The sequence below is a fragment of the Xyrauchen texanus genome, chromosome 4, assembly GCF_025860055.1.
Source record: "Xyrauchen texanus isolate HMW12.3.18 chromosome 4, RBS_HiC_50CHRs, whole genome shotgun sequence".
Taxonomy (NCBI): Eukaryota; Metazoa; Chordata; class Actinopteri; order Cypriniformes; family Catostomidae; genus Xyrauchen; species Xyrauchen texanus.
The window spans coordinates 40,826,906-40,844,854 of record NC_068279.1 but is presented as its reverse complement, the minus strand read 5'-3'; the positions used below and the strand labels follow the sequence as shown (position 1 = coordinate 40,844,854).

The 17,949-nt window shown below is 37.6% G+C and overlaps 1 protein-coding gene across 8 annotated transcripts in view; it reads left to right on the top strand.

Moving 5' to 3' along the window:
• The window catches only part of LOC127643319 (active breakpoint cluster region-related protein-like), a 212,727-nt gene extending 196,627 nt beyond the window's left edge, over window positions 1–16,100 (top strand). For all 8 annotated transcript variants that reach the window (XM_052126007.1, XM_052126008.1, XM_052126012.1 and 5 more), the window contains 7 exons: window positions 6,403–6,462; window positions 6,584–6,693; window positions 6,845–6,984; window positions 8,819–8,953; window positions 9,685–9,790; window positions 10,877–11,027; window positions 15,468–16,100. In XM_052126007.1, the coding sequence (XP_051981967.1) occupies window positions 6,403–6,462; window positions 6,584–6,693; window positions 6,845–6,984; window positions 8,819–8,953; window positions 9,685–9,790; window positions 10,877–11,027; window positions 15,468–15,557 (792 nt within the window). In that variant the 3' untranslated portion in view covers window positions 15,558–16,100. The remainder of the gene's footprint in view (window positions 1–6,402; window positions 6,463–6,583; window positions 6,694–6,844; window positions 6,985–8,818; window positions 8,954–9,684; window positions 9,791–10,876; window positions 11,028–15,467) is intronic.
• The last annotated feature ends 1,849 nt before the right edge of the window (window positions 16,101–17,949 follow it).

Sequence of the window (17,949 nt, the reverse complement as noted above, 5' to 3'; positions counted from 1 at the left end):
CAAGATTAAGATTCAACTTTATTGTCATTGTGCAGAGTACAGGTACAGAGCCAATGAAATGCAGTTGTTTTCACATATCCCAACTAAGCTGGGGTCAGAGCGCAGGGTCAGCCATGAAACAGTTCCCCTGGAGCAGATAGGGTCAAGGGCCTTTCTCAAGGGCCCAACAGTAGTATCTTGACGGTGCTGGGGCTTGAACCCCTGACCTTTCGGTCAGTAACCAGAGCCTTACCCGCTGAGACACCAATGGCAGCTAAAGGCAAATAGTTTGCTTGTATAAGTAAACATTCTCAGAAAAGTGACAAACAATAAATACATTGCTGTGATTACAGACTAATGGCATCAGAATTAATAATGTTTTGTTGGTTTCTAGGTTAGTCCTCATGAAACACCTTCTGACAGAGCTGACATATTTTTGTTTTACAGTGAGCAGCACATCTGGAGCTTATCATGAAGCAAATGACATGCAAATCTCATCAATACTCTCATTGTCACCTGACACAAAACTATTTTAGACTTCTACATTGTGACGTGTATTTTGCCCCATTAATGTCAATCAATGCGTTTATGCAAAACTTTTACTCGAACGGTGTCGCGGTGATAATTACTTTCCACAGAGCTGTAATCGTGTAGAAGATGATTCAATGCGAAATAAAGTTTAATAGTACATTTTAAATAATTTAGGGAATTTTAAACAAGTGGATCTTGTTACAAACGGAGCTGGCATATGATGACCATTCTGGCATACAGACAGTAATTCCATTGGAACATGAGTATCAACCTGAACGGCAACTTTACAAGACTTATAAACACTGCCAACTGAGAATTAAATTATTTCCATACATGCATGACTCTTTGAGTTGTATAATGTGATGTAATATTACGTCTTTGGGACTTTGCAGGATTTATCTTTACATGAGTTTGTCTCAGTTTCTTAGTGCTTAAAACTACACATCATGTATTTATGTAACATATCTGACTAGAGCATGAATGGCTGTTATGTTTATTACATTTTATTAATTCAAGCAATAAATTGCAAAAGCAAGTTATATTACCCGTGGACAACCCTAGTATTGTTTCCTCTCACATGCACTGATGTAATGGGCATCTGGCATGCAATTTCAGAAACTCCCCCCAGATGGCATCATTTATCGGTGGATCCACTATTACAAAAATTATATAGATTAAAGAAAAATGCTTGAAAATCAGAAAACAATATCGGAAATTCCGATAATCAGTCAATCTCTAATTGTAATACCAAGTTTTTTGGACAGGCACCATTAAGTTATCATGGTATTTGAACATTTTGTGAACCATGGTATTCTTTGAAGTAACTTGAAGTAAGTATATAAATACCATGGTTTTTGAGTATGGTTAATATTCAGTACCAAAGAATATATCAAAATACTATGGTATTACCGTCTGATACCATCACTGTACCAATGGTAACACCACATTACTTTTTGTCTTGTTTTCTTTCATTAATGTCATCAACTCTTGAGTACACTAGGCATGGGATGGGAGTGTTTTGTTTGTACGCCTGTGGGTGTATGCGCACAAACTGTGGGTGTATTGTAAAATAATCCTGAGAAAAAGGTTATTGTGCCAAGACGTTTCAAAAGAAGGTCTGTTTTAAGTGCAAAGTCTAAATTCAGTTCCTACATTTGTAGTTTGGACATTACAGGTGGTAATAAAGTTAATATCCAAACTCTGAAAATATTACGACCTGTACCCCATCTCCAACATTATCATCCAGTCTGTTTTTTGGGTGTTCAATTTGCTATAGTGTTGAAATAATCTCCATATATATTCCATTTGGGCTCTTTCATCCCAAAATTTGAGATTTCAGAGTGTAGGGATATGTAGGATGAAATCCCCCTGGATATTTAATAAGGAACTGAAGGAAAGTACTGGGCAGATGAGATGACTATAAGACAGGCCTTCGAGAGTGTAAGCCGTTGAACTGCATTAAAGGATTTTCTAGAAATGTCATGAGCCTGTTCGATTCAGTTTTTAATAATGCACTGTGGGAAGTGCCAGAGGGTAAGAGAGTGACTCTAGTAAGTGTTTTCAGAGTTGGTATCCTTGAGATCTTTCACACTAGCACTTGGTGCACACCCTGGTTCATTTTACATCGAAGTTCAGTTATTTAGATGATGTTTTCCAAACTCTGGTGTGCACCCGCAAACTGCACATTAGTCCGCTTGAAAAGGTCATCTGGGGTTCAGATCATGTGATGCTACTGATATGAATGCAATCATACCATATTGCGCAAGTGAACCACTTGTGATGTGGTATAATTTGTAATGCATTTCTCATTCTCGCTTGTCTCCAAATAAATTGCCTTCAGAGAGCAACTCACATTCTTCCTATCTCTTGCAATGCGTCCGTGGGCTCGCAGCAGACAAACGCTCTCATTCTTCACATCTTTGCACATTCAGTATACCAATGGCAGACAAACAAACAGGAAGTGTCATTATGTGCATATAAAGTATTGCATGTTATCCAAAGAGATGAATACTTCAATAACACCGTGAAGCTGCCATCTTCTAGAGTGGTTTCCTAGATAAAGTGATAAACCGCTGCTTCGCTTGTACTCACATTGGTAGATAAATAGAGACAGTTGACTAGCTGTCTGTGACATCATTGACATTTTTATGACTTGCGTGTATAAGAGCAAGTCTATTTTTTGCTGTTAATGTTAGAGCTGTCAATCTCTCTCAGATTTGACAAATTTGGGTTTAGGGGAAAATAGGGGTGTCTTCAGAGGGTATTTTTATTCAAATTGGACATAAGCAGAACCCCAGTTTTTGTCAATTATCTGAGAGGATGAAAGTTGCCCAAAAAGGTTAAGACAAAAAACCTTAAAGCTTAAAGTTTTATGATAATAGTTCATTTCTGAATCACTAACGTCGCCAAATCTTGCATCAACAAACGGATAGTCGCTACCCAAACTCGCACCATTGGTTGAGCCAATGTCTCAAACAAACAGATCAGTGTTTTGATAGCGCCACAGTGTTGCTTGATAGCACCCATAAATCACCCAGACGTCTATTTGACGTCTGGACATCTAGACATCTAAGGGGTTGTTCGCACCGAATGTATCCTTGCGTCTAAATCAGATAGAAGGAGTGCAGCATATGGAATTGAATGCTGGTGTCTCAAGACACATTTTTGTTTTTAACACTGTATCTAGTAGCGCTCATGCGCGAAACGCAGCAAGACAAATTTCAACGGTCTAAGAAGTTTGTCTAGCGCATGTTTACATGGGAAAACAATTGGGGAAAAAACACAGCAGATGGATGGGAAAGGATGTTTGGTGTGATCAGCCCCTAACTATGACCACTGCAGTCCTGATACTACTGATTAGGTCCGTCTGGATTCACTCCAAAACCTTGCAGTGAACATTAGACTTCTGCACATCCCAACTGCTGGTCTCAACATATCGATTTATTAGCCTGTTGATTTGATTGGTGTAAACACGGCAGATTGGTTTACCAGTGGGACAATTACAGAGCTGCAGAATTTCATAAATATTCGATAAGAATCTCATTACAGCCCTAATGTGTAAATAAACAGCATAAGTAATACTGATTGCACGCTTATTGTGTTGAGAGAATTGATACAAGCTAATGCGGTTTTATGTGTTTGACAGACCTTGTCAGACATTCTCATATAAATTAAACTTATGCATGTTTTCCTGTAAATGTTCAATTTTATGAATGTTTCGGCAGCATGTGTCCCTCATGTGTCATCGAGCACTACTTTTGTTGTTAGTGAAGCGAAAAATTGGAGTTGGTTTTAGATTCAGTTTTGGTTATAGCCAGCACAGCACATTAAGAATCTTAAGATGTAGATTTCTTACAGAGATCAGTGGGTAACTTAATTTAGACTGAGTCCAGAATGTCAGGTAATTTATTATCAGTGTTGGTGTTTGATTGACAAGTTAGTTTTAGTGGAGGTAGGGTCTTTCCCAGAGAGCCTATCCCAACATCCATCTTGTGTGTGAGACGTTCTTCAGCATGAGAAACTAGTGTGTTTGCGTGTGTGTGCGTGCATGCGTGTGTGCACAAGGGAAATTGAGTGTAAGAGCAATCTATGTCTGTTCCCTTAAGAGCGTTGTGTGTTAATGGAAACCACACAGATTTTGTCGCAATTTGTCAAGAGTGATTCTCCTTATAAGCACACAGGGCAGAAGCCCTAAATAACCTACACGTGAGACTATAGTAGATTATGAAAAATGCCACTTTAGAGATGCCTTAAAGCTACACTATGTAAGATTTTTCTTTGTTAGAAATGAACAAAATTTAATTAATGAACAAGCACACCAACACTCCATCTTCCAAAACAATGTTTTTGCCTTACCATCCTTGTATAAAGAAAAGAAGGTCCAGCTATGTTGTATGTGTGGTGATATGTGTGGTAGTAGTTTGAGGCGGAAACCTTGTAGACACAACAAATGAGCTACATTAACCATGGATCATTCAAGAAGGCAACCATCTGGGAAATCTCATGTTTTTAAAATAAAGAAACCAAGACGAGTCTGCAAACAAAAACAAAAAGCTACAGAGCCTGTAATAAAACATGAAACAACATTGGCTTGGCTTTTCAGAGTTTTAAAACCGTCCCAGATGTTGAGTTTTTCTTGCTCAACAGGTAAGATATTTTATTGGGCCGATAGTCAGCCAGGTAGCTCTCTTAGCGTGGTAGTTTGTTAGATAGTGTTAGCCACTCTAATGGGGCATTTTAGGATGGATTGTGGTACTGCAGTGCTTTATTTTATTTTCGAGGCAGGACAGTGAAAAAATTATCTTTATGCTGGTAACAACTCAATCTATAAACCAGTTACTACCGTGGTCTATTTCCCTGCTAGCTTAGTTATAATAGTTTCCACCGTTTGACTTTATCTGATATGCCTAGCAATCGTTCTCTAATGTCATACTAGCCTAACTTTTGTAACGTTATTTATTTTGAAACAATTATTTTCAATATGTCAAAACAACAGTAGAAAATATGCTACTTACTGTACCTGCTAATAAGATTTATTTTTCAACTATGCATACTTTTCTTCTTTCAGTTATTTATTTATTTTTTGAGTGGAGTGGGAGAGTTTTGTTGTTGTTAGTGACATTCACTCTGATAAGTTGATCACCTGTAACCATGGTTACACCGGTACCCCTCAAACCATCAGATTCATCCCTGCAGAAGAGCAGAGTCAAAGCCTGACTGATGTAATTACCAAGACAATGTTCCTCCGCAAGTAACTTGCAGTTCTATGCTTCAACCGCTAGAGGGCCAAAAGTTACGTAGTGTAGCTTTAATGAAGGAAAGAGGAGAATAGAGATATTTTTTCCACTTTTTTTCCAAAAAATTATTATCTTAATCTTTGTCTTAAAGGGTGACTCCTTAATATTCTCTGGAGTGTTCTTGATTGTGGTGTATTTTGTCTTGTTCTGTTGTTTGTTATTTTCTAGCAACCAATTTTGCTGTACATATCTGTAATATCTGTTTGTTGTTCTCCTAATTGAACACTTAATCATTGTCTCTCTTTTGGTCTTTTGGGTACTAAACTTGATAGAATACGTTGCAGAAATGGATCCATCTTAAGTTAAATATAAGTGTTCACCAAATTGTGCTAGCTCTGTTTAGCTAGCTTACTTTTATTGTTCTTATGTTATAGACTTGTATCATATTGACACAGTGTGATAGTTTGTATTGATGTATTAACAACATTTATATGATTAGTATGGAGTTGACAGTAGTGCGGCTATGTTAAGTAGAAGTTGTTGAAAAAAAACTGCTACGAGTTTCCCATGGCTTTTTTTAGAGAGTCTGGGACATTTTTGTTAGAATAGCTAAATGATGCTGGGTCGTCTTTATCAAGGAGAAGAAAAAAAATAATTTGGATGGAAATAACTAGAAATAACCTTGTGGTGTAGATTCCAAAATGTTATCTTAAGAAGTGCGTGCCTTTTGTGTGCAGAAAGAGACATACTGGTCAGGTGTGTGTGCTTATAAATTGCCCTTAAATTTGCATCGTAAACAAGAAATATTTTTTATGTAATGTGATAAACAAACTTTGGCCTGAAAGGCGTAAAATTGGGGCAATATTCTGAGCCCCTAGGATTCAAACTATTAATATTCTCCATTAAAGCATTTGTATTATCTTCCACTGGTCATTATTTGATATGTCTGCGTGCACTCCTGGCTCATTGCAACTCTTGCCTCCAAACTGACCTTTGACCTATGACAGTATTGTGTGGGGAGACGATATTTACACTGTTTTTAGAAGAAATAACTGTATCATATAGACCTTCTTGTTTATTTAATAATAAGTTATGTTCAGTTAAGTAAAGTAATTTGAACATACTTATCTTTTTCTCTCTCTTCCTGTGTTTATAGTTGGACCCTCAGACTGTGCAGTCCAAAAACTGGCATATGGACGTCATAGAAATGAACGGGGTACAAATGAATTTCTCATGAGAATAAAATCTATTTTCTGAATTTTCTATTATTTGCAATGATGGTTTTAAACAATATTTACAGTGATTATGTTGCATTTCAATAACTTTTCCTTTCTCAGATTAAAGTGGAGTTTTCTATGAAGTTTACAAGTCGGGACTTGAGCTTGAAGCGGACGCTGTCTAAGAAACAGAGCGGCGTGTTTGGGGTCAAAATCTGCGTGGTAACCAAGTGAGTGAAATCACAAGCCCTAAAAATAAGTATGGAAAAACAATAATTCAATACACGATAATATTTTTAATTAATATAACAGTCGGAACAGTTTCCTTAAATACATTTAGTACAGTTGTGTACATTGATTTTGTATGTCATCCCGCCTCAGGCGCGAGCGCTCCAAGGTGCCTTACATCGTGCGGCAGTGCATTGAGGAGGTGGAGAAGAGAGGCATTGATGAAGTGGGCATTTACAGGATCTCTGGAGTGGCCACTGACATCCAGGCCCTCAAAGCTGCTTTTGACACCAGTAAGAGCCATTTCACCAACCATATAGTATACATACTCATAAGATGATAGTTAATGTACAAAAATAAGCTTGGGAGAAAGCAGTCTCAGCTGGGGGGAGCAGTACCTCTGGCTATATAATGGCAATATTAGTTATACAGTATATGTGGAGTGCAAGTCTTGTTTTATTTGAGTAAACTGGGTAGATGTTGGTGTTGGATTTTGATTGAACTGTAAGATTGATGATTAAGTGTCTTTGAATATCTATATAGCTTATAGATGATCCCAAAGCTAACATACATGGACTAAAAGCCACTATACTCCAATGCTGATTTAACTGGTGCTTCAATTGTGTGACTTGATACCTTTTTCCTGAACTTCAGATTACTTTACAGATCAATGTCTAAATGTGACACAATGGGACCTATTTTTAAATATTGTGATCCTGTTTACATCTGGTTTTAAGATGCGTTTTGGATGATCTGAATGTGATCACGTGTGGTCAGCTCTAAATATAGGCCTAAACATGGAGTAAAACTTTTTGTGATTGGATCATAAAAAACACATATGAAGACAGTCAAAAGGGCATGTGACCGGGGGCCTGGGTAGCTCATGCGAGTAAAGACGCTGACTACCACACTCGGAGTTGCAAGTTCGAATACAGGGCGTGCTGAGTGACTCAAGTCAGGCTTCCTAAGCAACCAATTGACCCGGTTGCTAGGGTGAGTATCATGTTTTATCATCATTTACTCTCCCTCATGCCATCCCAGATGTGTATGACTTTCTTTCTTCTGCAGAACACAAATGAAGATTTTGTATCTCAGCTCTGTTGGTCCTTTCAATTAAAGAGAATGGGTGCCAACATTTTGAAGCTCCAAAATCCACATAAATGCAACTTATAAGTACTCTAGACGACTCCATTGGTTAAATCAATGTCTTGTGAAGTGATATGAAAGTTGTGGGTGAGAAGCAGATCAATAATTAAGTAATTTTTTATTATAAATTCTGCTGTGATTCACAGTCTTACTGCATATCACCCCCTACTGGGCATAGAGGAGAATTAATGATAAAAATCATATCATGTCTGAACACATGGGTTTAACCACTGGAGTCATATGGATTACTTTTACGCTGCCTTTATGTGGGTTTTGGAGCTTCAACATGTTGGCACCCATTCACTTGCACTGAGGGCCCACAGAGCTGAAATATTCTTTTAAAATCTTAATTTGTGTTCTGCAGAAGAAAGAAAGTCATACACATCTGGGATGACAGGAGGGTGAGTAAATCATGAGAGAATTAAAATTTTTGGGTGAACTATCCCTTTAACAAGACACGCATAGACTGCAAAACACGCATAGACTGAATATTAGAGTTAGTGCAGTGCAGTCATGCTCCATATCTCACTCCTTTCCCCCAGAATACTCTACATCCCTTATTCATACACCCGTATGATTATTTACTGCTAGACAGTAGAAAGCTCACTATGGTTGTTTTGTTCAGAAATGATCCATTACCCCTGTTTTCTATCAGTCTACCACATACACACCTACATCCATCTCTGTTAATCACTGTCTCTCTCTGGTAATGTGAGGTCAGTCGAGGCTTGCGTCTTCTGTCTAAAATCAGCAGCAGTGTTATGGGAAAGGCCGTACAGAGGGCTGATCCCTCCAGCTGTCAGCTGGCTCCATAAACACACAGTCTACAGGGAGTGTTCAGAGCACTCCGCAAGCATTGAGTTTTATTCAGTATTATGTCATATAATGCTGGATCTCTGTTACTCAGACTAGATCTACAACCTTGAGTGTTACACGCAGCATCTGTTATGATGGTTTGCATTTGTGCTTTCTCTCTTTCAGATACCAAAGATATCCTGATGATGTTGAGTGATATGGACATTAATGCCATAGCAGGAACGCTGAAATTGTATTTCAGGGAGCTTCCAGAACCTCTTCTCACGGACCGGCTGTACCCGGCCTTCATGGAGGGCATTGGTATGACATTTCACTTTTGATCTAGTTCACCCAAAAATGACAATTCTCTCATCATTTATTCATCTTCATGCCATCTCAGATGTGTATGTCTTTATCCTGCAGAACACAAATTAAGAATTTTAGAAGAATATTTCAGCTCTGTAGGTCCATAAAATGCAACTGAATGGTGGCCAGAACTTTGAAGCTCAAAAGGCACATAAATGCAGCATAAAATGATTCAATACAACTACAGTTGATTAATCCATGTCTTCAGAAGTGATATGATCGATGTGGGTGGAAAACAGATCAATATTTTATTCACTTTATCTTCCTCATTCTTTTGTCTTTTTGGCGATTCACATTCTTTGTGCATATCGCCACCTTCTGGTCAAAGGTGGAGATTTATAAAAACCTTTAAAGTTCTGGCCACCATTTAGTTGCATTGTATGGACCCACAGAGGTGAAATATTCTTCTAAATAGCTTAATTTGTGTTCTGCAGAAGAAAGTCAAACACATCTGAGATGGCATGAGGATGAGTAAATGATTAGAGAATTTCCATTTTTGCCTGAACAATCCCTTTAACATTTTAAGATCTCAAAGTCTTAGAATATCCCAATCACAGTATGATATGTAGCAAACAGGGTCATGAAATGCCAAATGCAAGTGACTGAGGTAGAGAGACACATCTGGGTGTGATTTAAGAGGAAGGGGGTGTTTAGCAATTAAATAATGACACTTCTCTTTATCACAGCTCTATCAGATCCTGCTGCAAAAGAAAACTGCATGATGCATCTGCTGCGGTCACTACCAGACCCCAATCTCATTACGTTCCTCACCCTGCTGGAGCACCTGAAGAGGTAAGCACAAACACACATACACAGAAAACACAGTGGTCTCATCACATTCCTCGCCTCTCTTGAAGTTTCTTAATCCTCATATGAGGCTTCTGTTGCCTGGCGTGCATCTTTATTCACCGGAAAAACATTGAAGGCATTTATTTCAAAAGGCTAGACCTAAGGGACAACAGAATTAAATATTATGTTTACATCCCGAATGAATTAGTACCAGTGTGATTTTTGCGGTGTCGTACTAACAGACCTAGATAATGCAATTGCAGCAAGGCTTCATCCAGCATGTACACGTTAATAGGACCACAATTTGCCTCACGGTTGTGCTCATGCTCCACATTTTGTCATGTATACTTGGGACCACCTTCTGCTTCATATGAACATCAATTCAGTCACTTTTATGAATGAACATAAAAGTGACTGAACACATCATGTTTTTTAATATGAGTGAAACTGCTGTTGCAATTCACAATAATTTATCTGAAAAGTCAACAGTTAGCAAGCAGGGTCTCGGAATTTTAAACACTGTCTGAAATAACCTCCCTGGAGACTTTACTGCTGGCTTTAACTACAGCCCATTAACACATCACAATCATGAACAAGCCCTGCACAGCTCACTGTGGACACCTGCTGGCCAACTCCACACATCACACTTCAAACTTGACTTTAAAGGGATAGTTCACTTAACAATAAAAATGCTGTCATCATTTTCTCACCCTCTTGATGTTTCAAACCTCTATGACTTTATGTGAAACACAAAAGGATGCATTAGGCAGAATGTTAGTTTTAGTCACCATTCACATTCATTGTATGAAAAAAAAAAGATGCAAAAAAAGTGAATGATGGCGCAGACAAACATTTTGCTTAACATCTCCTTTTGTGTTCCACGGAAGAAAGAAAGTCATGCGGATTTGGAACAGCATGAGGGTGAGTAAATGACGATTTTCATTTATTTTATTTATTTGTTAATTTTTGGGGGGGTTCAGCCATCCCTTTAAATGTATAGAGTCATTTTAAATGAAAATGTTCAGCTTATTGATTGGTTAGTGGCATGTGGCCAGTTCTGTATTGATGTTTGGTTTCCTCTCATTACAGAGTGGCAGAGAAGGAGCCGGTGAATAAGATGTCGCTGCATAATTTGGCCACAGTGTTTGGCCCCACTCTGCTGAGACCTTCAGAATCAGAGAGCAATAAAGCCAATATCACACTGGCCTCTGACATCTGGAGTCATGATGTCATGGCACAGGTGAGACAAAACTTGCGTACTAAGATATAAATGCATTTTTGAGTGTGTTTGTATGTATGTACTTGGCTATAGCTTTGGGACAAACCCACTTTTGCCAACACTTGGAGATGTGTTCATTTATGTGAAGTTAAAGCTGAAGTATTTTACTTTATTTTTAGGTTAAAATACCTTTTTGTATCCCTGCTTACTATGCAGAGACAACTATAAGTTAGACATTTGAAGGTTTATTTCCTTAATAATTAATATTTCATGTATAGTACAAGTTAAGCTCAATCGACAGCAATTGTGGCATAAAGTTGATTACCACAAAAAATAATTTAGACTCGTCCCTCCTTTTCTTAAAAAATAAATAAAATAAAAAGCAAACATCTAGGTATTTACAATGGAAGTGAATAAGGCCAGTGTTTGCAGGGTTTAAAGACAGTAATGTGAAGCTTCTAATTTTATTAACGTCTTTGTAGGGTAACTTTTTATCTAACTTTACAGAAAAGGTTAGTACGTGATTTTATCACACTAAAATCATGTTAACACTTTTATTGTTCACGTAGTGTGGCTATACTTTTAAAACAGTGAGTATTTTTATGTTTACGGGTCGGCCCCATTCTCTTCCATTGTAACTGCCTCGCTGGAACCCAAAATTTTGCGTTTAGTTTTTTAAAGAGGGTCAAACATTATTTATTTGGTAATCAACATTATGCCACAAATTCTGTTGATTGCGCTTAACTTGTATTGAACCCGTAACTTTCCTTTAAAGGCCGTTTGTTTGACCAATGGGAGATGGAAAGGGTATATTTGGAGAAGCTTTGAAAACAATGTTTATTTTTGCAATTCCATTTGGTGATGCTACTTGTGCATAAATTACAAACTTCAGTTTTCACAAATTTTTAATTATCATTTTAATTTTAATTCTAAAGTGCCAAAAGTTTTCATTTTAGGGGTAGGGTCAGTGTGTGGAAATGGGTTAGTCTACATTTTATTTTACATATTATAATTTGCTTTACATAAAAATAATAGAAGTCTATGGTACAGTGTTTTTTTTGTTTGTTTCTATAAACTGCAATTTTTGTATTTGGCCTTGAGATATAAATAATCACAGAGCAGGTTTAGACTCTGGAGAATCTTGCCAAGCAAGGACACAAACGCACAATCTGTACAGCTGTGGCCAAAAGTATTGGCAGTGACATAAATTTTGTGCTTTGCCAAGTTTGCTGCTTCAGTATTTGTAGATACTTCTATGGTATACAGGAAATCAATTATAAGCGTTTCGTGAGTTTTAAAGGTTTTCATTGTCAAAAACATTCAATATATGCAAAGAGTGCATATTTACAGTGTTGACCCTTGTTCTTCATAACCTCTGCAATTCACTCTGGCATGCTGGATATCAGCTTCTGGGCCAAATCCTGACTGTTGGCGATCCATTCTTGTTTTATTTGTGCTCGGAGTTGATCACATTTTGTGGACTTCTGCTTGTCCACTCGCCTTTTGAGGACTGACCACAGGTTCTCTATGGGGTTAAGATCCGGGGAGTTGCCTGGACACGGATCCAAAATTTCAATGTAATGATCTCCGAGCCACTTCATTATCACTCTTGCCTTGTGACATGGTACTCCATCATCCTGGAAAATGCACGGACCATCACCAAATTGCTCCTGGATCGTTGGGAGAAGTTGGTCTTGCAGGACGTTTTGATACCATTTTTTATTTATGGCAGTGTTTCAGGCAGAATTGTGAGAGAGCCCACTCCCTTGGATGAAAAGCAACCACACACCTGGACGGTCTCAGGATGCTTCACTGGCACGACACAGGACTCATGGTAGCGTTCACCTTTTCTTCTCCAGCCTATCGATTTTCCAGATGTCCCAATCAGTCGGAAGGGGGCTTCATCAGAGAAAATAACTTTGCAGTTATTTAGAAAAGTCTTCTGCTGTCCAATCCTTGTACTTCCTGCAGAATTTCAGTCTGTCCTTGATGTTTTTCTTGGAGAGAAGTGGCTTCTTTGATGCTCTTCTTGACACCAGACCATTTCCAAAATTCTTCGCCTTACTGTGCATGCAGATGCACTCACACCAACCTGCTGCCAATATTGAGCAAGCTCTGCACTGGTGGTGACATGATTCCATAGCTGACTCCACAGGAAGAGACGGTCCTGGTGCTTGCTGGACACACTTTAACATCCTGAAGCCTTCTTCACTGCAGTTGAACCTCTCTCCTTGAAGTTCTTGATGATCCGATAAATGGTTCTTTCCGGTGCAATATTCTTTGCAGCAATTTCCTTGCATGTGAGACAATTTTGATGCAAAGCGATGATGGCTGCACGTCTTTCTTTAGAGGTAACCATTGCGAACAAGAACACAATGATTGGAAGCACTTCTTCCCTCCTTTTATAGCAAACAGTCAGCTCTTATAATCCAATCAGAATGATAAGAGTGATTTCACCTGAATAGTACTCATTCACACTTTCCCAGGTGCTGCTGATATGATTAGTGAAATTATGTTAGCTGGTCATTTTGTGCCAGGGCCAAAACACTGTGAAATTAGGGTTTTTATGATAAAGTTCATTTTTTTTCCCAATGAAGCTTTTTGTAATTATTTAAAATGCATCTGATCACTCGGTACAATAATCTAGAAACAATGTGAATGAACACCACAACAACTTAAAACTTTGCGAAACACAAAATGTACGTCACTGCCAATATTTTTGGCCACAGCTGTACATCATTATATCATTATAAAGGGTTGTGCTGTGTAACCACTGGTGATGTTTTTAAGAGATCACATCACCATTCAGCCACTGCTTATAGCTGTCAGCCACTGCCACTCAATGTATTATTATAGTTACTGTGATACTGATGTGGTCTGTGTTTTTTTCCATCGTGCTGATTTCCATACTGTCAACAGTGACCCCAGGCTGACAGTCGTGTATTGGTCTATCTGCGGCTCAATTATGTCTTTATATGCTGTCATGTGTCATTTCAGTCAGAATATTTTCTGTGTCAGTGTAACTGATGAGAGTGTTTGAAACTGAACTAGTGGCCTGAGCCAAATGTTAGAGAAAAACTTGCCCATCTTACACCATGCCATAATCAGCCCTGATGTTTCTAGTGTAAAGGAATTTTCTGTCCTCACTTAAAGCATAAATGCACATGATATCACAGCTAACTGATATGACTAACCTGTCGGAGTGCACACAACCTATTACAGATTAACATAGAAGGGAGTGTTTATCAGATGTTATGGCATTGCACCTAAAATGATTGTTGCCTCAAAGATTTATTTCCACTTGATTTAACCCATAAAAATGACTTTCATTGGTGTAACTATTTATCCAGTTGATCTAGTCAGATTAAATAACATTTTTGACTTGAATAAAATTAGTTCATTTTGATATTACCACGTGAAGCACATTTTTAGGTTATCTGAGAAAACATTTGTTCAGTGTAGTTAGAACAGTGTTTTGCCCTTATCCTCTTTATCAAGGGTGATACTGTCATAGTTTGAGCAACCTGGAGTTAAGTTCCTTGCTCAAGGACACAATTGTGGTGACTGTGGGGATTTAACCTGCAACCTTCTGATTACCAGTTATGTGCTTTAGCCCACTATGCCACCATCACTTTCATCATTTATTCACCCTCATGCCATCCAAAATGTGTATGACTTTTTCTTCAGCAGAACACAATTTTTTGGAAGAATATCTCAACTCTGTTGGTCCTCACAATGCTAGTGAATAGAAGACTTTGAATCTCCAAAAAGCACATAAAGGCATCATAGTAGTCATTCATACAACTCTTGTGGTTAAATATGTGTATTTTGAAGTGATATGATACCTGTGGGTGAGAAAGTTCCATGTTTAGATATTTTTTTCCCTCAAATCTCCATTTTCACTTTCACATACTTATTTTGTTATTTTGTCGATTCACATTCTTCATTCATATCGCCACCTACAGGTTCAGGGCTGGTAAAGGTGGAGATTTAGATAAAAAAAGACTTAAATATTGATCTGTTTCTCACACACACTTATCATATCACTTCTGAAGACAATGTTTAAACCACTGGTGTCGTATGGATTACTGTTGTGCTGCCTTTATGTACTTTTTGGAGCTTCAAACATTTGGTCACCGTTCACTTGCATTTTAAGGACCAACAGAGCTGAGATATTCTTCTTAAAATCTTCAATTGTGTTCAGCAGAAGAAAAGTCACACACATCTGGTGAGGGCGAGTAAAAAATGTGTGAATTTTCATTTTTGGGTGAACTAACCCTTTAAATGCTCACTGGATCTGTACACAATCATTCATGTAGGAGTAAATGTGACATCTAGTGGTCTGAATGAGTAATGCTGACAGTTCTACATATGTTTGAGAATCACTGCACCACTGTAAACCTCTCTCTCTCTCTCTCTCTCTCTCTCTCTCTCTCTCTCTCTCTCTCGTCTCTCTCACAGGTTCAGGTATTGCTGTACTACATGCAGCATCCACCCATATCCTTTGCTGAGCTGAAGAAGAATACACTCTATTTCACAACTGACGTCTAAAAAAAGAGAAAGAGACCGAGACTTTCTCCCTTCCTTACAAACATTTTCTTTATTTCTGTATAAAGCCAACAGTCCAGTGGGGAGACAGAGAAAGACTGTGCCCACTCTCCTTGCATTTGTTGTCTCCAGTCATGTTCATGGTTAACGGGAGCTCAGACCTCGCACCATCACGGAGAAGAACTGGAGTGAAGAAGGACAAACTCAAGCCCGGGATTCAGCATCACCTTTTAGAAAATTTGCACTCATCACATAAAAATCCTGCCGAACACAAGCACACTTTCTACCACATCGCACACTGTTTAATGTCCTGTTAGGATGTTTGAGGGATACAGTCACAGTGTTGTCCCATGGGATGTTGGTTTTTCCGATGCATGCTGGGATGTGTGCATTTGGTGTGGCGGCTCCTCAAAAGCCCAGTTCAGTGATCCCGAAGCTGGAAGCAACCTGCTATTAAACTCTTTTCCCCAAGAGGCATTCTAATAAACAAAAACAGCAGCATTTACATGTTTTCTAAAAATAATTTGTTTGATAGATTTTTTTTTTTCATAAGCTTTTCTGCATGTGATACAGGGGCAGTGAGATATGTGTGTCTGTGTATGTGAGAGAGTGAGCAAATACATTTTTTTCTAAATGAAATCTTGCTGCGAGTGAATCCTGCTGGCCATATTTTGATCTCTGAGTAGAGATTTTGAGATTCCTTGTCCAAGTAAATCCAGGCCAAAAATGCCTATTTATTATGAATATATTCTGTTATTTGTGCCTGTACAGTTCAGTACACATAGAGAACAAATCTGTAGAGTCATTAATTTGCAATTTTTGTTTTGTTTTATTTTAACTTCAAATTGTGTGTCTGTATAGAATAAAAAATAGAAACTCTAACAGATGAATTAGACAGCTCTTGGGACAAGTCCTGGTATGGAAAACTTTGTCTTGATTTGGGGGAAATTGTCTCCTATCTCACTTTGAAGTGTATGGAGTTGAAGTGTAATCTGTAGAAAGATGTGATTGTGTTTGCATGTTCAGTTCGTCAGATAAAAAGTGGGCAGGTAACACACAAAGTTTAATTTCCTCCTTGTGTTTTGATTTTAATTATTATTATTTTTAATCCACTGCTGAACTCCACAGGCAGAGGGGAGGGAAAAGCAGTACAACATTTTCTGCCATAAAGCCAGTGATATGTACTTCATAAGCACGGTTAGATTGCAAACTGTTTGCTATTTTAATATAAGATTAAAAGGAAATAAAAAAGCTGTTGTATTTTATTTCTGTTGGAAAGATATCGAGGATACTGTATTAACAATAAGGGTAAATGTTGATGTAACCTTTCCCCCCTTTTTTAGTAAAATAAATAAAAGTGTAGCTTGAGCACAAGAAGTCCTTTGTTTTTAATAAGGGGTCTGCCATAAGAGGGTGGAAATGGGAATGTTTGAGGGAAACCTGTCTGGAAACCATTATTTTTGCAATTCTGTGTAGTGTTAGTGGTGCAGAAATAATGCATTTCGCATTTAAATAAGTGCAACATATTTTGAATATTTAAAGTTAAATCATTTAAGGACACATTTTTATAAGATTTTATATAGTATAACCACATATAAACGATAAACACATATAAACAATATGTGTGTTAACTAGGGGTGGGAATCAAATGGTAACTGGCGATACAATGTTATCGAGATTTAGTTCACGGTCCGAAATTATTGTGATTATTTTTGATTTATTGCGATTCAAAACTATGATATACTGCGATTATTTTATTCAATGTTTCTCATTTGTTCTTACTGGACTTCGGAGAACTGTTACCAAATCACCAAATGCATTGTTAAATTAATATAAAAGTGCCAGTATATTATTTCCTAACATCCATGTACAGTACAATGCAAAGCTACACGCATATAAGACCATAATGACGCTCTATTTCTCTATTTCTTTCTATAAATAAATGATTGTATTTATGAATACAATAGTAGTCTGAACACTTTAAAATCATTATTTATTACTACACCGTTTCAATACACAAAGTATAATTGATTTCACCTTAAAGGTTATTAATATGATACTCACGTTTTTGTAATAATTGTAATAAATTTTAATAACGTTGGGTGATTATCTGTAAAGCATGATAACTGCACCTTCAAAGAGACTGATAATGAATTACTAGATCGATTTGGCAAAGAGAAATTATGTTTCCCATCACAATAATGTGAAACATTTTAAATTATAATATAGATACTTGGCCTGTAAATATGGTTACAATATCACATGGAAAAAATCACAATATGTCGATATTTCAATATATTTTTTTCCTCCTCTAGTGTGATAAAATCCCTTTCTAACCTTTTCTGTGTAAAGTTGTGAACAATTTTACAAATTTGTTGCCATCAACAAATCCTAA